Raw genomic sequence first — 23,930 nt, 5'->3', positions numbered from 1 at the left:
TTATGAATCAGGAAAACTAATACAGTGCTCTAGCAGGCTCCAACTTAATTTATGGTTCATTTTGCCCTTGAGTTTTCCAGTGGCCAGGGTTACATATGAGGCCAAGGTATGTTGATGGGGAAGTTCCTCCTTTTAAAAGGAACACAGAATAATCTTGTAGGGAGTTTTCAGTGAGGCTCTTTTTTTATGTAATAATTTCCAAAGAATAATATAGGAGGAATGTTCTTTCCATATTTAATAATAACTCATTTGTATGTCCCTTCTGATGAAGGATGCCTTTTGGTATATTGAACCATAAATTTTCTAGCATACAACAACAGTGGCGGGCTCAAGGCCACCACTCCTAACTGCGGCACTCAGTGCTTTGGGGAGTAGAGACAGACTAAATCTACCTTTTTTCTAATCTACAGATCACTCTTGTCCAGAAGTTGAGCACCTTTAACTTCTACTTCTTCTATCCCTCTTCCCAAGAAGAAAAGGCAATGAGCTTATAATGTGGTTCAGTTTTTTATAAAATTATAGATTCAAGTCTTTGTTCTAATTCCTAGCATTCTGCCACAGTTGGTTAAATTGGAAGGGGCAGAGAAGCTCATAAACTCATACTACCATTATGTTGGCTATTACTAAATAACAACTTTAAAGCAGTTTGTTTTCTAAGCCATTATGTGCATACTTAACATTTTTTTCCTTGACCTATTACTGTAACCACAGCAGAAATATATGTTTATTTAAGAAACAGATTATTATGTATTAAAACTTTTATCCATAAAAACCTTTGGATCAATTCACAATGTAATTATTTCTGAAAAAATTTACTTTTGAAGCACCTATGGAAAAAAGATTTGAATAAGCAAAGGATATTATATTTAATAAAACATTACTTTAGAACAGCTTAGTTTCCACTGACATGTAGTCTGCAAACATTTTCTAGCCACATTATGAGCCAAGAAGGGGATCCTTTCTGTATTTTAACTTTATTGGCTTCTAACTTCTATGGAATTCTTCATCTTCATTAATTATTCTGTGATATAGGCAGGACAAGATAACTATGTCCATTTTGGAAATAAGAGAAGTAACACCTGGATGTAACTGACTTAACCTATCTAAAAGTCACAATGCCAGTAAATAGTGATCCAGAATTAGAACTCAGATCACTTTTCATCAGTCTTCAAGTCACAGTGCCCCAGTGGTCACGCAAACTTAGAAATGTTAATTTTATTTCCTATTCTACATTTAACCAAATTAATGAAGTGTTACGTGTTTTATGATCACAAATGCCTTTACAACTGACATTTAGCCTGTGCTTTCTTTTTAGCCTGTGCCCCAGTAGGATGCATGGAAGACCTTGGGAAAGAGAGCACAAAACTGCACTTGGCGAATTTTACTGCAACATACAAAAGACATTCCCCCCTCTCACCGAACGGCAAAAGTGTTTGCCATACCACATCTTCCCCTTTACCAGGAGATATAAAGGTTTTATCAGAGAAAGCAATTCTCCAATCATGGACAGATAATGAGCGATCCGTTCTTCATGATGGTCCTAACTTTCAGGAACACAGCTCTTATGGCAGAAATTCTCTGGAAGATAATTCTTGGGTATTCCCAAGCCCTCCTAAATCAAGTGAGACAGCATTTGGGGAAACTAAAAATAAAACTTTGCCTTTACCCAACCTGCCACCACTGCATTACTTGGATCAACATAATCAAAACTGTCTTTTTAAGAATTAATTCTGAAGAGATTCATGATTTGGTCATGAGGTTATTTTATCTCCCTCAGTGGCACTCTCAAGAAATTATTTAACAAACTGAAAGCAGATTTTGATTAAACTTTGAAAAGTTCTTCGGTATATACGTTTGCACATACTGTTCCACATTATGTAGTTGATTTTCCAATGTGAAAGAGCACCGTCCAGCTTCACGTTCTGGCTAAGAATCAGACATATGCTACTTACTAATAAATAAGCTTAAGGCGTTTTAAAGAGACAATTTTACCTTTGATAGTGATTGTAAATAACAGCCTCACATAAAGAATGGAATTAAAATTTCTTGGACATGGTTTTATAAAGCGTGTGAAATGCCTAAATATCCATTCGTAAAAATAAGAAGCCATTAATATGAGACAAATTAGAAGTTGCTTTAAGTTGCAAAAAAGAGCAAATGGCAAAATGAGTAAGTTATGTTTCTGTTGATTTACTGAATAAAGACAAAAAGTGTTATAGTTAAATAATAGCATCTCTTACAGGTTATTCCATCTCCGTATGCTATTATGTTTTCAAAGTTTAAGACTTTTTTAAATCACAGTGTTAAGACTTGAAATAACCTGATCATCAAAGCCAACCTTGTCCTATACATTCCTCAAATCCTAACTGAAAAGTGAAAATGTGTGTGAACTATTATAATTCTATAGTATTCAATGAGAAGCAGAAAGAGCACCACAAAGGTTTTAGTCTAAATCTGTGCCATCAGTGGTCCATAATGAAAATCTAAGTATGTAACTGGATAAAGTCATTTTCATCAGGGTCTGTACCTGCTGGTTATGTAGAGCAACTTATAAATTGCTAGTTTATTTGAAATGTAACATTGTACTCATTGAGATAGTGATTTTTCATTAACCAAATTAGGAATTGTAATTCTATAAACCAAATTCTGTGCTGTATTGATCTAGTACAATCATGAAATGTCCCCAGACTTTTTGATTCTAAGTGGTCTATCATTTATAAACAAGCATATAACAAGGATGGCTTCACACAAATCTATCTAAGTTCTTACAGGATGGTGGTATTAACATATTAGTAATATAATATATTAGTTGGCTTATACATCTTTTCCCTGAGATAAAGTGTTTCATGTAGGATGCCTTTATCCTTTTTGATAGACAGTTTCAAATATCTTGAACTCAAAAGAGTATCTCAGATCTCTTCTATACTAACTGAATAGCATACATACATAAACAATGTTCACCGTTCACCAGATATTTGTCTTTCTATTATCTTACTCACTTATTCAGGCTTGTCTGTGATTAATGGAATTGGTGTCAGATGCTGGAATTTATTCTGACCAATGAACACAGCTGACTCCAGGGAGTACAATCTCCTGCCAAGTAATAGAACAAAACCCAATATGCATAAAACAAATACAAGACTCCAGGCTTTAGCTAAAGGAAGCAACTACCTGTGTAATAACAAAGCAGCAGAAACTATTTCTCATGTGGCTGCATAGACTATATATTCTATCTAATCTCTAAGGTAGCTTACTGGTTTGTCTTTTTTTAAACCAAGGTTGGAAACTTTTCTTTGTAAAGGAGTAGTATGAGATAATGGCTTGATTAATGTTTTGAACAATGCCAAGAAATTGTTTAATTAAAATAAATTATTTTTGTTTGAAATTGAAGCGAATGTGAAATACTGTCCTTGCCTTTATATTCCAAGGTCAGGTACGATTTGTTAGTTGTTCATTTGATTCATGTAACAGGCATTTGTCTTGTTAAACCAGTTCTTCTAAGTGGAAAAAATGTTCTTCCATATGAACAAGAGGGTGGCTATCCAACAGGTATGCTAAAAATCAGTGGTTGTATGTTCTTTACAGTGTAAAGTGCTAAATAAATGATGTGTAGGACTCTGATAAAGATTAACCAAAAGCTTTTAACCAGCCACAAATTTAAAAATGTATGCTTTATGATCATCTTCGTTGTACATAAGATTCAAAGAGAAATGGGAATGGCCCATCTATTTGAGATGGAAAAAAAATTTAAAGATTTACCTGAGGGGGGTAGGGAGGAGAGAGAAAATCTCAAGCAAACTCCCCACTGAGCACCAAGCCCAACCAAGGGCTGGATCCCAGGACCCTGAGATCATGACCTGAGCTGAAATCCAAGAGGCAGATGCTTAACCAACTGAGCCAGTCAGGTGCCCCCGAGATGGAAAATTCTATGTTGATTTCTTTCATACTGCTTGAAATTTGCTCCAAAGGGCTTCCCTTGGAAATATCTTTAATCTTTAGCTTTTTATAACCCAGTTTACATTTATATAACAGAATGAAGAGAAAACAGGTAACAACAAAAAGCCACTCACTCCTTCCTCTTGGTCTCCTATCAGTGAAAGTAAAATCTGCATCATCTTTAAAAGGAAATGGAGATTCTGCCCAAATGGAACCTATTCCTAAGCAGAGCAGGGACACACCTATGGGAAACATTAGAAACCAAGTAAGTAGGGGAAAATTCAGACTTAAAGACCTGAGACCTAATCATGGAAAAACCATAATGATCTGATCCAGAGAGGCTACATGAACAAGGCGGATCTTTAGGGGCAGAAAATCTGTGCACTATTTCTTCACAGAAATAGCTTCAGCCAGAGGTATGAATAAGCAAGCAAGACAACAACTGAGGCAGCTGTTTTAGAGTAGACAGTGTGGTGGCTAGGCAGGATATCCTGAAAGCTGTGATAAATGGTTTAGTTTCTGGCAGAGGAATGAACATACATACTACTATTCCAGTACCTGTGGAGAAAGTGACATCTACAGAAAATAAATTTTCCACATAAATTTAGCTCCTCTGATTGTCATCCAAATTATAAATTAGCCACAGATTATATATTTCACTAGCTTTTTAAATTTACTGCCTTTTCATCATTTGCACCATTAAAAGTAAGGTCCTGTGCGCTAAGAAATGTAATAGGTACTGAAAAGCCAACAGAAGAATATAGGCTGGATGATGCCTATGGTATGTGGTCTCTAGGTTTCTACATTTGCTTTGCTTTTGTCTGCTCTAGTAATCTTCCTTTTGATCTGTGGGCTGGGAAAATGTGGTTTCTTTGGTTTTCAAGTTAAGAGTAAAATAGTTCTTTGAGTGGTTCACTTGAGTAAAGTATGGAACTTGAGCATCACACTAGTTCCTTAGCATCCTATCTGCTTTAAACTAAGTCCTTTAAAAAAAGAATAAGCTCAGATCTATTTTATGGGCTAGGGGTCAAGATTTTAATCTTGTCCTAGTATGTAATTTCTATTTGTGATTTTAATGAGAAATACATAGAAACTGGTTGCCGTGGCTATAGTGGAGAGTTAACAGCTCATGGAAGAAAAGAAAAGCAAGTTTTGATATAAAAAACTGGAACCAAATTATTGTACTCGGACAATTTTTTACATTAGCTCCTGAAATCATTAAAATATTTTCAATAACCAAATGAACAGGTCAAGGAACATAATTCATTTTAGGAAACTTTCCATCAAACATATAATTAAAATTAATTCATCTATTTTATATGTTTCCAAATAATCCTTTACTACTTCCAACAACCATTAAAGAGCATTTACCACATCTGAGGCACTGTCCTAAACACTCTACTTACTTGCAATAATCCTCACAATAACTAAAAATTATTTCCATGGTTACATACCTAATAAGTAACAAAACCAAGAAGGAGTCTGGTTCATCACTATTCTACTATACTGCCTTATTAATACCTCTGATGGCTGTCCATCCCTACTTTGGTTACTTCTGATCCCTATGATTACCCATTAGTCTATACACTGGACAAAAGGAATATAAGGTCTATATAGAACCCTAAATCTCAGTATCTCTGTTACAGAACTGTAGTTGTGGGAAATTTACCAAAAAATCCATGATGACCAGGCAGATCATATCCCATTTCACTATTTACTACTCCTACCATATTTGACACACCTGACTTTAAAATTAAAAAAAAACAAAACTTTATTTCAGATAAAATTAGTATTTCCATAATTTAGAATAAAGCGAACACTTCCTTAAGTCCATTATTTTAGGTGATAATGATTTCCGTGAGTATCAGAGCTTCTAAGTATCTGAACACTTGCCTACATGCTTGTGGGAAGCTTCTGTAGCCTTTTCTTGGTAGGAATTCCAGTTTTTCTGAATTCTTCCCTTTCCTTCAGGTATTCCATTTTGCATTCTTCATAAAAGGCTGGATCATTATAACTACAAGAAGGAAATGAAAATCTCGTTTAAAAAAGTGAAACTTCACGAATGTTTTTATTTTTTTTAAATTTTTATTTATTTTTAAGATTTTTTATTTATTTATTTGACAGAGAGAGATCACAAGTAGGCAGAGAGGCAGGCAGAGAGAGAGAGATGAGGAAGCAGGCTCCCTGCTGAGCAGAGAGCCCAATGTGGGACCCAGGACCTGAGCCAAAGGCAGTGGCTTAACCCACTGAGCCACCCAGGCGCCCACACGAGTGTTTTTAATATAAGCTTGGTTTAATAATAGTCAGACATTTCACCAGGTACAATCTTTAAAAGTAGATTTTAAGAAATGGTCATAAACTTACTGTAAACATTAGGCTATCAACCTGCTTACTTAAGAGGGCAAGGGGGATGACCTAGTGGTTTGTTTTTGAATGGCAGGATAGAGTGATGAGAAGCACAGCGCCTATCCTAAGGGAGCGCATGGCGTTCTGGAACAGGAAGGAAAGGATGCACCACAAGGAAAGATGCAAAATGCTGTGCCAGAGGTATGGCCCAGTGCACCATGGGAACCTGGGAGAGAAGTGGGGAAAGGAGAGGTGGCAACAAGTGCAGGAGTTGTACTTTAACAGACAAGAAAAGTCCAGACTGAAGGCACACTGGAAAGGAACAAAGATGAGGAAAAACAATGAAGAACTGCAAATAACTACCATTACAGCAGATTATGCACATAAGACAAAGGGCCTGGAATAAAGCTAGACAGGGCAGGAGCCACATCATGAAGGCCACTGTATGCCATATCCAGAAGTCAAAATCTATCCTGAAGGCAATGGGACACTATTAACAGAAACTCAAAGATCAATTCTATGTCGTAGGTGAGTCAGGCCACATGGTACAGCCCAAAAGGGGGCAGCAGGGTTCAGTGCAGGATGCCCTGTAAGTAAACAAGATGAGAACAAGATGCCCAGTAAGTAAACGACCACAATGATCCAGAAAAGAATGATGAGGGCCTAAGCTAATGGAGGAGAAGTTGGGATGAAAAGGACAAAATCGATGTGGGGGAGATATAGGTAATAAAACCAATAGGAAATAACCATTTAGAGTTAAGAGAGAGGAGTCTAAATTCTAGACACATGATGCAGGAGGAGGAAAAGGAGGGGAGTTCAGTTTGGGACCCGAAGAGAGCAGAAAAATGTCATAACCTATAGGAAGTAACTGAATTCATGGGTATAAACTGAGCTGTCACAGACCTAAGCATGAGGAGAGAACTGGGAACCCATTTTAAGGAATCAGTTAAGGAAGAAAAGGCTGAGAAGAAATGAGATGTTGGAGGAATAGGAAAGAGTGAAAGGGATGCCAGACAGAAGGGAATTTTAAGGAATTTCTGGAGGTCAAGTAAAAGGAAGGAATGAAAAGTACTTCACTGCATTTGGCTACCAGGAACCTATCAGAAACTTGAAGAGCCACACGTAGTTCCAGTGGAAGGGGGCAGAAGCAAGGCTGCTGTTTACTAAGGAATGAGTGAAAATGAGACAGAGATAAATGAGAACAAGCATTCATATTTCAAGATGTCACTATGAAAAGATGAGAGGGCAGTGGTTAACTTCATTTCACAGTAAAGCAGAGCACTTTCTTATTCCAAAATGAAGATATAGACTGTTGAGACTTCAGGTCAAGCAGTAAAATCCTTAACTCCATCTACTTTCAGTTTCATTTACTGTTTCTCTCCTAAACAGAAGCAGCCTCCTCCAACCCTTCCCAGCCCCTTCCCCCAGAACAGACTAGAAGTTCTTTCTCCTTATTTCCAGGGGGTAAAAGATGGGAGGATATTTAAATGATTAACATTCAGATAACAAAAACAAGTACAATTTTTTAAAAAAGCTACCCTTTACTCACTACCTCCTATGTGCCAGGCACTGTTGTAATGAGTTTATGTATAGTCCCCCACGATCACTCCATGAGGAATAATTTTCCCATCTTCTGTGAGGAACTTGCCTGAGGCTGCATGGCTAGCTAAGCTCTGGCTGGTCCACAAGGTAAGCCCCAGCTGCCCTCTCCCCAGCTGGCACTCCTGCCCCTTTGCTCTAATTATGCCCATCTGAGAGGGATGGATAATATGGCAAACTAAGAACAAGTTATTATGATGACTAAAACTGAGGTGTAAAATCCCTTAATATACAACAGAATTTAAATTCAGTCACAAAGAAGTTTAACAGGTTCGTTTATTCATTACACATCTCTTGGGAACATGAGGAAATAGGAATGGGAGAAAAAGAAGTCACAGAAGGAACTCTTACTCTCTGATGAAATGCTTAGTGCAGGTCCTGGGCCATAAGTAAGGGTGTTTCCTCATCCATAAATGTAGAGATTAACTTCTCAAGTCTTCTAACTACAGAATTCTAAAATAAGTTTGTAAATTTAAATGTATATGTACATTAGTTGTTCTCAAAAACAAAAACAAATATTTGATTCAGATAATCACTTGTTATATAATTCCCTAAGGAAGCATCAAACCGTGCGGACCTATGTTTCAAGGGCTAGAGAAGTATAGAAGGAAATAAGGGTTAACCAAAAAGACCTCACAACTGTCAGTTAACAATACTAAAGTATTCTGCAATATCATCAATAATGTAGACAATAAAATGTGTGGGGAGATACAACAGAAAGCACCTGGGGTGACTGAGTGGCTCAGTCAGGTGAGTGTCCGACTCTTGGTTTTGGCTCAGGTCATGATCTCAGGGTTGTGAGATCAAGCCCACATCAGGCTCTGAGCTCAGCATGGAGTCAGCTTGACATTCTTTCCCTCTCTCTCTGCCCATACCCTGGTACTGCTCTCTCAAAAAAAAAAAATAAATAAAGTCTTTGAAAAAAAGAAAGCACTTGCATTCCAAGAATTTTGCAAATTTTTACTTTAATATTCAACTACATGTCAGTGAACATGATATTTAAGAATTATTTTAGGGGCACCTGGGTGGCTCAGTGGGCTAAAGTCTCTGCCTTCGGCTCAGGTCATGATCCCAGGATCCTGGGATCGAGCCCCGCATCGGGCTCTCTGCTCAGCAGGGAGCCTGCTTCCTCCTCTCTCCCTGCCTGCCTCTCTGCCTACTTGTGATCTGTCAAATAAATAAATAAAATCTTTAAAAAAAAAAAAGAATTATTTGAAAATTGATTAACTTCAAAAATCTAAATTTACCTTTGTATCCTTCATTTTATCCTTCATTTGATTTATTACAACTTTCCCAGGAGTTAAAAATTATATTAATCCCCAAATCATAAGGCTGGCAAATCATCTAACTCAGTACCTTTTCATTAGAAGAGACAAATATAAGCCCATCTATAATATATTCTACAGTTCAACCTCTTCATGAAAAGGAATTTGCTGTCATATGAAAAATCCTGCATTTTTGTTTGCTTGCCCTCCTATTTTTAATCAGATATAATGTTGACCCATGTAACTTGATAATACCTTTCATAAATAAATAAATTGCTTAATATTTAACAAACTGAAGTCTCAGATTGAGCTAACAATATCAAAGATCTGATGGGGTGAAGTACAAAATCTATTACATGTAATGAGTTAAATAACAGTCTTACCTGCTACATGTATTAAAAACATAGAGAAGCACCAACAATGTGGTGACTACTTACTGAGCAGTTAGGCATTCTTTCAATGCAGAATTTTCTTTCCGACATTTTACTACCATAAGGATTCCAGAGTCTTTGCAACATTTGGTAAAATCTGAAAAAGTTTGGAAAGAAAAAGAAATGACTTGCAGTTACATCAAAATTTTTAAAGATTCCTTAAAGAAAGAGAAAGAGAGAAAGAGCGTGGGCGGGGGGAGAGTCCCAAGTAGATTCCGTACGGAGTACAGAGCCCAACACAGGGCTCAATCCCATGACCCTGAACTGAGATCATGACCTGAACTGAAACCAAGAATCAGATGGACACTCAACCGGCTTAGTAGACACTCCTACTAATTTTTAACAGCTCTAAAATACTCACCACTTAACATCTATTACTTAGATTATGCTTGGCACATAGTACACACTCCAGAGAAGACATGCACACAAATAAAAGGCAGAACAGGATAAGCGCCATTAACTTTGCAGAAATAAGGGATGACTCTGAAAGGGCGGGGGGGTGTGGGGGAGAGGACCTCTGTGGAGGCCTCCTAGACACAGAAGGGATGTAGAGAATAAGGACGATTCCTAACACAGAAGAGGGGTCTCTTTTACAAGAAGTGAGTGCAAGGGTGAAAGGGGAGTTGTTTGCAGATATGGGCCTCTGGCCTCTAGTCTCTGCAGGTCACCTGCAGGTCAGGCATCAAGGCACCCACTTTAAGCCAAGCCTGCCAAAGGGCCTTCCTATCTGATAATAGGGTTCCCACTCCATTCCCAGGTCAACTCTTAGATGTCCCTGGAAACAGCTTTCTGTCAAATTTCCATTCTAGTAGTTTGTCTTTTAAATTGTACTAATCCCTTGGTATCCTGCCTTCTCAACACTCCCAACTCAGAGAAGCCTGGTGCCCTAATCCAGTCTGCTTTGGAAAGTCAGACTTGGTCCTCCGTTATTCTTCCCACAGGACAGTGTGCTTTGCTGCAGCTCCCGACTATTCTGGTCCTTCCTCTTGTCCACTGGCTACTCTAGTTTCAGCTCTGCCATCTCCAGTCTGCTCTAAGTAACGAACCATTTCCATGTCAGACTTCAATTCAGTATCACCCTCGCATAGAAGCTATAGGTAAAACACAGTGTCTTCTGAGTATCTTTTATAATTCCTTTAATGCAAAATTATCAAGATTTCCCTCTTTTCTTGAACTATTACCCTTCTAGTTACTAGAGGATATAATTTATAATTCTCTTAAAGCAAGCAGGTAATTCAGGGGTCTCCCTGATGACACAGAATATGTTAACCAAAAGTTTTAAACCTAAGCAAACTGGAAATGACTGGAATCTATTAAATGCATTAAAAAAAACCTCAGGAGAGGGGCTGTGCTGGGACAAGAGCCCCACAGCACAGACATCTGTGTCTCCCTGAAATGTCACAGCATACTCTGACGGAGAAGCAGCAGAACAGGAACAAGGCCGAGAGATGCAGGCAATGACTTTAATTCAAACAGTTTAATGTGTGATCACATGAAAGCGGGGGACATGCAGTAACACTCCACGTCAAAGACACGTAGGATTCTCTTCCTTCAGCTGCTTGTTCTCCAGTCCTGGCAGTCCCACCACTGCTCTCCGACCCCTGAACTCACTCAGCTATCCTTTTCTACTTCAACTACAAATATTCTGTTCCATTCTGTGCACGAGTTGAGCTCCTGAGCCAAATCAGACCAAGGAAATTTCCTTTGTGCCCTCTAAGGACTCCCTCCAACTCAAAAAGGCATAACAGACTTATATAATCAGCTCATTATCGGGGAGATCCTGAGGGGTGGCTACATGGCTATAGAAGTCCATTAACTTTCACTCTGGAATGTCACTAGTATTCCTACATGTGAATTTCTCTAGTTAAATGATATTAAAATCTGCTTTTCGACAAGCAATGGTTATGATGCTAAGTAAGATTCTAAGACCAAGGGACCTGGTTTGTGGGATGCCTGGATGGCTCAGTCGGTTGAGCGTCTGCCTTCAGATAAGGTCATGGTCTTGAGGTCCCGGGATGGAGCCCCATATTGGGCTTCCTGCTCAGTGAGGGAGTCTACATCTTCTGTTCCTCTGCCCCTCCCCGCACTTGTGTTCATGCTCTCTCTCTCAAATAAATAAGTAAACAAAATCTTAAAAAGACCTAGGAAATCCTCAAAGGGAGTATGTATATAAAGTTAACCTGGAAGTGACTGAATCTGGCTAAGGGCTTCTGTAAGGGAACTGCTGTATTCCACAGTGGTGATGAGCCATGGGCTGATTGCTCTGCATCACTTCTTACTAGACCTATAGCAGACCAGTCCATGCTCAGATAGTGCCTAGAAGAAAGATCATTAGCATCACAAATTTGCCTAATGAAAATATGCTAGGTGATCAAAATCCTCCTTTCCTGAAAAAGACCAACACGATGGCTATTATCAAGTCCACTTTCCAAATTTAATAAACCCAATACTTTTACATTTGACAGATTCACAACAGAATGGTTACACATTATCTTACTTCCAGATACCTTTTCCCTATTATGAATAAAAATATTCTCAGTAGGGAACCAATGCAAGATAGCATCCCTGTATTCTGACCACAATAAAGGCACAGTCTGTATATTTTCATACTTGTCCAAATCTCTTGGAATAACCACGACTGGCCTAAAGCCTCAAGCTGTTTGTAAGGTTTCTGTCACTTTAGCTACAAGGTTTTAATGAGGATCTTGCTTTCATACCACATTAACAAACATTCATATAATAATGATGTCGCTAATACAGCCAACTAATTTCTAAAATGGTATTCTACGATATTCATAGAAATTCTTTGTCTTTCAATGTTATTTTAAAGCTTATATGCCTATATATAATTTAAATTCATTACCATTGAAGATTATGAAAAGAAAATTTCATGCACTTAAGTATATCTTAAGGAAATACAAATGAATATCAATAAACAGTAAGAACAGAGAGCTTAAAAAGTTATTTCAAATTTAAAAAACATATTTAGAGGTAACATTCAAAACTTTTTTCTTTAAAATGTCAAGAACATGGTACCTGCTCTTTTCAAACTATTCCATAAAATAGAAGAGGAAAAGAAAACTTCTAAAGTCATTGTACAAGACCAGTATCACCCTGGTATAAAGCCAGTAAAGACACTACAAAAAAGACTATAGGCCAATGTCTCCGATGAACACGGATGCCTAAATCCTCAACAAAATCTAAGAAAGCTGATTTCAACAATATATTAAAAAATTACAATAGTGGGATTTATTCCAGGGATACAAGAGTGGTTCATTAGTCACAAATCAATCAATGTAATACATTACATTAACAAGACAAGGGGATTAAAAACCATTTGATCACCTCAACAGTCACAGAAAAAGCATCTGACAAAATGCAAGAGCAAAGTAGGTTCCAAGGGAACATTCTTCAACATAATAAAGGTCATATATGAAAAACCCAAAGTTAATATTATACTCAATGGTAAAAAACTGAGAGCTTTTCCTAAAAATCAGGGACAAGACTAGGATGTCCACTCTCACTGCTTTTATTTAACACAGTACTGGAAGTCCTAGCTGTAGCTATTAGACAAGAAAAAGAAGTAAGAGGCATCCATACTGGCAAGGAAGAAATAAAACTGTCATTATTTGCAGATGGCATGGTATCACATGCAGAAGACCCTAAATACTCTACCTAAGAACTTATTAGAAGTTATAAATGAATTCAGTAAACTTGCAAGATACAAAACAAATACACAGAAATTGGCTGTGTTTCTATCCACTGATAATGATGTAACAGAAAGAGAAATTAAAACAATTCCACTTAAAATTGCATCAAAAGGAATAACTTATGTAGGAATAAACTTAACCAAGGAGGTAAAAGACCTATACCCTGAAAGTTATAAAACACTGATGAAAGAAAGTGAAGACAACACAAACAAATGGAAAGATATTCCAAGTTCATGGACTGGAAAAACAAATATTGTTAAAATGCCCACCCTACACAAAGAGACCTATAGATTCAACACAATTCCTACCAAAATACCAACAGCAGTTTTTACAGAACTAAAGCAAATACTCCTAAAATACATTTGGAACCACAAAAGAACCTGAACAGCCCAAGCAATCTTGAAAAAGAAGAACAAAGCTAGATCACAATCCCAGATTTCAAGATATAGGATAAAGCTGTAATAATCAAAACAGTATGGTACTGGCGCAAAAACAGACAAAAAGATCAATTAAACAGAACAGAATAACAAGAAATAAACCCACACTTATATGGGCAGTTAAACTTTAACAAAAGCGTTAAGAATATGCAATAGGGAAGACAGTTTCTTCAACAAATAGTGCTGGGAAAACTAGACAGATACATGCAAAAGAATGGAACTGGACACTGTCTTATACAACAAAAATTCACTCAAAATCGATTAAAGACCTAAATGTGAGACCTGAACCATAAAACTACATAAAACTCCTGGAAGAAAACATTAAGCAGTAATCTCTTTGATGTCAGCCCTGGGAACACTTTTTTTTTTTTTAAAGATAAGTCTCCTGAGGCAAGGGAAACAAAAGCAAAAATAAGTTACTGGGACTATATCAAAATAAAAACCTTTTGCACAGCAAAGGAAACCATCAACAGAATGAAAAGGCAACTTACTGAATGGGAGAAGATATTTGCAAAAATTTGATATAAAAAGAAATTAAAAAGCTTGAGAGGGATACTCAGATTTGTTATCTACATTTGTTAGAACATATTTTAAATGGGAATTAAGATGCGATTCTGACAAAGCATTTAGTAGGTAACACTTGGGATACAGATGACTTCTACTTATGTAAAACCAAAGGGCAATGGCACATTAATATTGGGTAGGTTCTAAAACAGTTCTTGGAGATTTTCTGGGGAAGACAGCAAAGTAGGAGGACTCTAAGCTCACCTTGTCCCACAATAAAACTAGGTAACATTCACATCTATATAAATAACCCAGAAAATGATCCCAAGACTGGTAACAAACCCAGCTTTGAAAAGTAGAGAAGAGGCCACCTCAAAGAGGGTAAGATAGGTGAAACATAGTGGGGAGGGATGTCAGGTGTGCAGACAAGAAAGAGAAAATGACTCTCACACTGGAGAGCCCACACGGTAAAGACAAATTCCCATAACATTTGACATTGAACACAAAAGGGGTCAAATTTCATGAGTTCTTACAATCAGCAGAGCTTTACACTGGCAACACTAAGCATCAGTTGGCTCAAGTTCTGGGAGAGCTGGGAGGGTAAAAGGAAACTGAGTCCCTATCCTTAAAGAGACAGCACAACCAACAGCCTTGGAAGATACAGCATGGAGGCAGTGTATGAAAAATGTCTGGGGCATAAAGAAAGAAGAGTTAATTTAGTCATCTCAGGGCTTGTCCTGGAGGGACAAGGATCACTGGGGGACTCCTCCAGGGACAAAGGAGCTGGCAAGCACCATTTTGCTCCCCTGTGCCCTAGCATACACACACGGCTACCTGTGGGAACCAGCCTGGCACCAACACTTGCCACCTAACTTGCTAAGAGTTTGCCATCCCCGCACATGCAAATGATGCTAACACTGCACCACCCATGACAGTGAGCTTCTACAGCGCTGCCTGCTCCAATACACTCTTTGCTAGAGCCCTTCCAAAGCATAACCACAAGCCTGGTAGTGTACAAGCAGCCGTGACAGGGACAGCACCACTCTAAAGTGACGCCTGTCCTGGAGAGAAGGGAAGATTACCACACACTAGTCCCAAATGCAACTCCGGCAGTGGCATGGGGGCAGACAGAAGTCTGACTGCAGGTTGTACCCACCAACAAAGGCTTCTCAGGGGACAACACAGGGAAAAGTGTCCTGTAGTTTGGTGCTACTCCACCTCTAGACTGAAGCAACTAGAGCCTAAAGTGGCCCCTGACTGGTCCACCAACACCACAGGAAGCAAACACTGCCCACAACAGGCAGAGAGCCACTGGAAAGAGCTGGATGGTAGGAAGAAAAGCCAAACCACGATACCAGGATGAATGCAACACACACAGAAGACAGCCCTGAAGTGTCAAGTTCTGGTCAACACAGGACACTGATTGCAGGGTACTCCAGGACCTCTTCTTCATTAGGTCACTACTTTTAAGAGCTGGAAACGTAGCTAACTTTCCAGACACACAAAAATGGATATGGAGGGGCGTCTGGGTGGCTCAGCCATTAGGCATCTGCCTTTGGCTCAGGTCATGATCCCAGGGTCCTGGCATCGAGCCCCACAACAGACTCCCTACTCAAAGGGAAGCTGCTTCTCACTTTCCCACTCCCCCTGCTTGTGTTCACTCTCTCGCTGTCTCTATCAAATAAATAAAGTCTTAAAAAAAAAAAACCAGATATGGAGTTAGACAAACTGAGGACAGAGGAAAATGTCTTGTATGAAAGAACAGAACAAAATCATAGCAAGATACCTAAGCAAAATGGAGAAAAGTAGTAGGCCTGATAGAGAACTTGAAGCAATAAATCAGGGGTGCCTGGGTGGCTCAGTAGTTAAGCGTCCGCCTTCAGCTTGGGTCATGATCCCAGGGTCCTGGGATCAAGCCCTGCAACAGGTTCCCTGCTCCACAAGAAGTCTGCTTCTCCCTCTCCCCCCCCAACTTGTGTTCCCTCTCTCACAGTATCTCTGTCAAATAAATAAATAAATAAATAAATATCTTTTTAAAAGATTGAAAAAAATAAAGCAACAAATCATAGGGCACCTGGGTGGCTCAGTTGGTTAAATGTTTGCCTTTGGCTCAGGTCATGATCCCAGGGTCCTGGGATCAAGTCTCACATGGGCTCTCTGCTCAGCAGGACACCCACTTCTCCCTCTCCCTCTGCCTGTCACTCCCCCTGCTGCACTCTTTTTCTCTCTCTTTACTTGTCAAATAAATAAAAGCTTAAAAAAATAAAGTAATAAATCATAAAGATAAACTCACTGGACAGTGAGACCCTTAACAAAGAGACAGAAAACATAAAAAAGAAAACTTATAGATGAAGAATTCAATAAATTAAATTAAAAATACACCAAATGGAATAAATAGTGGAGTAGAAGCAAAAGAACAAATCAGTGACCCAGAAGACAGAGCAATGCAATGTAATCAAGCTGAGTAGGCGAGAGACAAAAAAACAAAAAACCAAAAAGCCCAGAATAAAAATAGACTTAGGGAACTCAAACATAATAATATCCACCTTATAGAGCTACCAGAAGGGTAAGAGAAAGAGAAGGAGGCAAATAAATACTTGAAGAAATAATAGCTGAAAACATCTCAAATCTGGGGAAATCAAGATCGAGGAGGCACAGAATGCTCCAAACAAAATCAACCCAAGGAAGTCCACACCGAGACACAGAATAATTAAAATGGCAAGAAGTAGTGATAAAAAGAATTTTAAAAGCACCAAGAGAAAACAAAATAGTTATACACAAGGGCAACCTCATAAGGCTATCAGCTGATTTTTCAGCAGGAACTTTACAGGCCAGAAAAAAGTGACATGATATATTCAAACTGCTGAAAAGAAAAAAAAAAATCTGCAGCCAAAATTATCTATCCAGCAAGGATATCATTCAGAATAGAAGGAGAGAGAAAGAGTTTCCCAGACAAAAGTTAAAGGAATTCATCACCATTAACCCATGAGAAATGTTAAAAGGGACTCTTTACATGGAAAGGAAAGACCATAAGCAGGAATAAGAAAAGCAGACAGCACAAAAGCAGTAAAAGTATGTTTATATGTCAAAATCACTCAAGGGACAAAATAAAAGGGTGTAAAGTGTGAAAACATACACCTAAACATGGAGGGGAAAGGCATAAAGAATGGATTCAAACTTAAGCAACCATCAACTTAATATAGACTACTATATGCAGAAGAGGTTATAAACAAATGAAAAATCTAAAAACCAGTAGTAGATAAGCAAAAAAATAAAGATAAAGGAGGCCGAGTATATCACTAAAGAAAGCCAAATAATCATGAGAGAAAAGAGCAAGGGAAGAAAGGAACAGAGAACTACAAAAGCAACCATAAAACAAAAATGGCAGTAAGTAATCTACCTATCAATAATTATTTTGAATGTAATGGGCTAAAGGCTCCATACAAAAACAGAGGGTGATGGAATGGATTAAAAAAACCAACAAAAAAAACAAAAAACAACCAAAAAACCCCAGGACCCATCAATATGCTGCCTGCAAAAGACTCATTTCAGACTTAAAGAAACCTGCAGCTGAACACGAAGGGACAGAGAAACATTTATCATGCAAATAGATGGGAAAAGAAGCCAGGGTAGCAATACTTCTATCAGACAAAACAGACACTGAAGAGGAGACAAGAGACACGAGACACAAAAAGGACACTATATAATCATAAAGGGGACAATTCAACAAGATATGACAACTGTAAAGTAAGTATTCATGCACCCAACATCAAAGCACAGAAATACATTAAAAAAGGCTAATAACAAACATAAGGCAAGTAATCAACAGTAAATTTATTAGCAAATGATTTTTCACACCCAGCTTGTACCAATGGGCAGATCAACCAAACAGAAAATCATCAAGGAAACAGTGACTTTGGATGATACATTGGACCAAATGGATCTAACAGATATACTCAGAACATTCCAACCTAAAACATCAGAATACATATTGTTTTCAAGTACACATGGAACATGTGAAATCATATCATGCATCTTTTCTGACCACAATGTTATAAAACCAGAAACAAACTTCCAAAAAAAAGTCTGGAAAGAGCACAAATACATGCAGCTTAAATAACATGTTACTAAACAATGAACAGGTCAACCAAGAAATCAAAGAAGAAATGAAAAAAATTCATGGAGACAAATGAAAATGACAACACAATTGTTCAAAATCTTTAGGATGCAGCAAAAGCAGTCCTAAGCGGGAAGTTTGTATCAATACAGGCCTACTCAAGAAGCAAGAAAAATCTCAAATAAACAACTTAACCCTACAACTCAAGGAACCAAACCAGTAGAAGGAAAGATATGATAAAGATTAAAGCACAAACAAATGAAATAGAAACTTAAACAATAGAACAGATCAATGAACCCAGTCACTGGTTCTTTGAAAAGATTGACAAAATTGATAAACTTTTACCCAGATTCATTAAAAAGAGACAGAGAGAGAGAGAGAAAAGACTCAAACAAAATCAGAAATGGAAAGAAGAAAAATAACAGGAATACAAATACTTATGAGAATATTATGAAAAATTATATGCCAACAAACTGGACAACCTAGAAGAAATAGAGAAATGCCTAGAAACATGTAAACTACCAAACCTGAACCAGGGAGAAATAGAAAATGTCAACAGACTGACTACCAGCAGTGAAACTGAAACAGTAATCAAAATCCCAATAAACAAAAATCCATGACTGTCTAGCTTGACAGGCGAATTCTACCAAACATTTAAAGAGTTAATACCTATTCCTCTCAAACTATTCAAAAACATACAAGAGGAAGGAAACCTTCCAAATTAATTCTATGAGGCCAGAATTACACTGATACCAAAACCAGATAAAGACATTACAAAAAGAAGGGAACTACAGGGCAATACTGCTGATGAACATAGATAGAAAAATGCTTAACAAAATACTAGCAAACCAAATCCAACAATACATTTAAAAAATCATTCACCACAATCAAGTGGGATTTATTCACAGGATGCACGGGTGGTTCTATATTCTCAAGTCAATGAATGTGATACATCATATCAACAGGAGAAAGGATTAAAACTGTATGATTGCCTCAATAGATGCAAAAAGCACTTGATGAAGTACAATATCCATTCGTAATAAAAACCCTCAACAAAGTAGAGTTAGAGAGAACATACCTTAATATTATAAAGGGCATCTATGAAAAACCTACCGCTACTATCTTATTCAATAGTGAAAAATTGAGAGCTTTTTTCCTCACCACTTTTACTCAACATAGTATTGAAGTCCTACCCGCAGCAATCAGACAAGAAAAAGGAATGGAAGAATTGGTAAGGAAGAAGTAAAACTTTTACTTTTTGCAGATGACAGGATACTGTATGTAAAAAATCCTAAATACTCCACCAAAAACCTACTGGAACTGGTATCTGAATTCACACAGGTCACAGGACACAAAATCAATATACAGAAATCTGTTGCATTTCTATACACTAATAATAATGAAGCCGTAGAAATAAAAACCAGGAAAACAATCTCATTCACAACTGCACCAAAAATAAGAAAATTTCCTTCCTTACGCAAGGCAGTGAAAGACTTGTACTCTGAAAACTATAAAATACTGAGATGAAAGAAACTGAAGACAGAAACAAATGGAAAGACCTTCCATACTACAGACTGGATGAACTGAATGAACAAATATTGTTAAAATGTTCATACCACTTAATGTCAGCTACAGATTTAATGCAATCCCTATCAAAATACCAACAGCATTTTTTACAGAATTAGAGCCAAAAAATTCTAAAATTTGTATGGAACCACAAAAGACCTCGAACAGCCAAAGAAATTTTGAAAAAGAAAAAACCATAGGTATCACAATGCCAAAGTTTCAATTTATACTACAAAGCTGTAGTAATCAAAACAGTATGGTACTGGCACAAAAAAAAAAAAAAACAAAACATATAGACCAAAGGAATAAAACAGAAAGCCCAGAAATAAGCCTACATTTACACGGTCAATTAATGTTCGACAAAGCAGAAAAGAGTATACAATGGGAAAAAGAGTCTCTTTAACAAATGGTGTTGGGAAAACTGGACAGCAACATGCAAAAGAATGAAATCAAACTACCTTCTCACACCATACACATAAACTCAAAATAGATTAAAGACCTAGATGTGAGACCCGAAACCATAAAAATCCTAGAAGACAACACAGGCATTAATTTCTCTGACAGTGGTTTTAGCTATGTTTTTCTAGATATGTCTCCCTGAGGCAAGGGAAATAAAGCCAAAAATAAACTATTGAGACTACATCAAAATAAAAGTCTTCTGCATAGGAAAGGAAATAATCAACATAACTAAAAAACTACTTACTGAATGGGAGAGGATATATGCAAATGATATATCCAATAAGGGTTTAGTATCCAAAATATATAAAGTATTTCTGCAACTTAGCACCAACAGAACCCAAAGAATTCAATTAAAAGTGGACAAAGGACATGAACAGACATTTCTCCAAAAAAGACATACAGATGGCCAACAGATACATGAAAGGATGCTCAACATCACTCATCATTAGGACAATGCAAATCAAAACTATAATGACCTATAATGACATATCATCTGACACCTGTCAGATGCTAAAATGAAAAACAAAAGAAACAAGTGTTGGTGAGGATGTGGACAAAAAGGAACCCTAGTGCATTGCTGGTGGGAATGCCAACTGCTGCAACTACCGTGGAAAATAGTATCGAATTTCGTCAGAAAATTAAAACATAGAAAACCAGTATGATCCATTAACTGCACTACTGGGTGTTTACCCAAAAACTACACAAACACTAATTCAAAGACATACATGCATCCCTATGTTTACAGTAGCATTATTTACAATAGCCAAATTATGGAACAGCCCATATGTCCATGGAGAGATGAATGGAAAAAGAAGATATCGGGTGTACATAGGTACGTGCACACATACACACATACACACACAGGAATATTATTCAGCCTTGAAAAAGAATGAAATCTGGCCATTTGCAACAACACAGATTATTATGCTAAGCAAAGTAAGTTAGAAAAAGAAAAATTCCATACGATTTCACTCATATGCAGAATTTAAGAAACAAAACAAATGAACAAAGGTAAAATGAGACAAACCAAAAAGCAGACTCTTAACTATAGTGAACAAACAGATGACTATCAGAGGGGAGGTGGGTAGGGGGATGGTTGAAATAGGGAAAGGCATTAGGAGTACACTTACTTGACAAGCACCGAGTAATATACAGAATTGCTGCAATACTGTATTGTATACTTGAAATCAACATAATACTGTATGTTATCTATATTGGAATTGAAATTTTAAAAATTATAATTAAAAATAAAATATGCATAAAATTTTAAAAAACAAGTAAAATGGTTCCTTTACAAAAAGATTTTATTTATTTATTTTTAGAAATAAATTTTAGAAAGATTGTGTCAGCCAGAAGTGGGAGAGAGAGAATCTCAAGCAGACTCCACACAAAGTGCAGAGCCCGACATAGGGCTGGATCCCAGCACCCTCTGAGATCATGACCTGAGCCGAAATCAAGAGTCTGATTTTAGGTGGCTGTTTTGTTGGCCTGTTTTCCTATTTTCCCATGGAAATTTGTAATTCCTTTAAAGGTATTTAAAGGTGTTAATAATAGCAATAAGAACAAAATAATAACGGCAACTAAAATACGGTGGGTGTTTATTATGTACCAGATACTATACTGAGTACGTTTATTCACTTGAATTTTGTAAAACCACTGTCAGATAAGCACTTTTATTATCTTCATTTACCAGATGTCACATTTAGGTTATGTCACATTTCTAAGACCACAGAGCCTGGCACAGACTAGCCTAGCAACCGGCCTTTCCTCATTCTGGAAAAATACTTGTAACTACTACTGAATTCCACTTGCTCCTTCCACAATAAGAACACACACAAAAGTCTTCACATCTAGCTGCAATTTCCATGGTCACAGAGGAAACTAAACCTAGGCCAGTTAGCTCACAGAAAGTCGCAACTGAGAAGTGGGGAGTGAGCGGGGGTAGCCCAGCACACCCCTATCATCACCACAGGAAAAAATAAGCTGTAGACTTGTTGCTCAATTTTATGCTACTTAGCAGCAATCATCTGAAATAAGTAACATCAGGTCCCTCACTCTTTGGTCCCATCCTGTTTTCTAGAATTCCTATAAAATATATTTAAATACTTAAATTAAGTATTTTACGCACTGGAAAGTGGCTTCTCCAAACGGTATATAATGAAACACTGAATTCTGTGTGTCAGATTTTAAGTGCTACCAGCACTTGAAAGGTACACATTAGCATAGCCTAGTGCTGCTGAGCAAAACACCCACCCAGCCCATCTTTTTTTTAAAAAGACTGCCACTAAGAGATGTTTGAAGTCTCCCCAAATCACAGTATCCATTGTCATTAACAATAGCAGAGGTGGAGGATGTAGAAGGTGATAAAGCAGGAGAAATGTAAGTGAATGAGTTTGGTTCATGCTGTACATTTTTCTTACATGTTCCCTCTCTGTTCCCATTGCCTCCCAAGTTGAAAGAGCTGTCCATTAACAGGCACTGATCAAAGCAGCTAACAGAACAGCACAGCTCTGACATGGAGCCTTCCAGGCTTCCTTGACATCTCCTGGTGGGTGCTCTGCCCTCCCCCACCCCTCATGAGAAGCACCATCACACAAAAGTAGAATCCATGCTTTTAATAATGTCAGTAATGCAAGCAATAAACTAACCCGCTGTACTTTTTCTCTCTTTCAAGAGGTTTTACAGTCCTTTCTGGGCATGAGTATGAGCCACCACTGACCATTTACCACAATTCCCAGAGGGTCCAGGGGAAGGACGAGCTGCCTTGTTCCAGACTTCTGGGACTGAAATGGTGAGAGTGGGAAGGACTTCACAGGTCACTTAATCTAAACTCTTACTCAGTTCGGAAGGTCCTTGTTAACCATCTCTCTGTTTAAACACTGTGACAAAAACTCCTTATCTCCCCCATGGTAGCCAGTTCCTATGTGTGTGCGTATCACATGTGTGCTGTGGGTTAAGGGAGGATTTATGGCATAGAAAAAAAAAAAAGCACAGTACATAGAAATGCTGCCTTCTCCTCAAATATTACAGGAAATAACATCCTTCTTGCTCCCTTTTCCTGGTTCAGAGGCAGTGTGAATGTGGCTCTCTCTTTCCTAATTGGATATGCTTTCTAGAGTACTAACAAAACCTGGGCACCCCCCTCATAATCTTCTCATTTGTCAAATTTATTTATGTATTTAACACCTTGTTTCGCTCCCAAAAGGATCTAAAAGAGGTTGGCATCTCCGTTACAAAACACTGACAGTAAGTTTTGCAAATTCAAACACAGCAGGCGATTAAAATATGAAAATGATTATGGCTAGGTATTTCTTAACAAAAATGAATATATAAATAAATACATAGATATCAAAAAATCCTTTGGAGGGAATCATTAAGAGAATGACACATCACTAGCCATTCCTCATTCTACTTTTCCTGAGCTGAAACAAAAAAGGTTTTATCTAAGTAAAAAATAGCCTTTGACACCATTGAAAAACACTGAATCAGCCTTCTTTTACTCTGTCACATCAACAACCAAAGGAGTAAAATACTATATCGTGAAATACTATGCAGCCACA

At 37.6% G+C, this 23,930-nt stretch overlaps 2 protein-coding genes across 2 annotated transcripts in view; one reads left to right on the top strand and one right to left on the bottom strand.

The window, feature by feature from the left end:
- The window catches only part of AZI2 (5-azacytidine induced 2), a 35,485-nt gene extending 32,095 nt beyond the window's left edge, over positions 1-3,390 (top strand). The window contains exon 8 of the mRNA XM_082728930.1: positions 1,316-3,390. Within this exon, the coding sequence (XP_082585056.1) occupies positions 1,316-1,728 (413 nt within the window). The 3' untranslated portion in view covers positions 1,729-3,390. The remainder of the gene's footprint in view (positions 1-1,315) is intronic.
- A 2,292-nt stretch (positions 3,391-5,682) lies between these two features.
- CMC1 (C-X9-C motif containing 1) overlaps positions 5,683-23,930 on the bottom strand; it is an 84,381-nt gene continuing 66,133 nt past the window's right edge. The window contains exons 3-4 of the mRNA XM_082728996.1: positions 9,584-9,674; positions 5,683-5,950 (exon numbers count right to left, since the gene is read on the bottom strand). Of these exons, the coding sequence (XP_082585122.1) occupies positions 5,830-5,950; positions 9,584-9,674 (212 nt within the window). The 3' untranslated portion in view covers positions 5,683-5,829. The remainder of the gene's footprint in view (positions 5,951-9,583; positions 9,675-23,930) is intronic.

Source organism: Mustela nivalis (assembly GCF_964662115.1).
Source record: "Mustela nivalis genome assembly, chromosome: 1".
Classification (NCBI taxonomy): domain Eukaryota; kingdom Metazoa; phylum Chordata; class Mammalia; order Carnivora; family Mustelidae; genus Mustela; species Mustela nivalis.
Note: the sequence above shows the minus strand (reverse complement) of the source record. Positions and strands in the feature narration are given on the sequence as shown.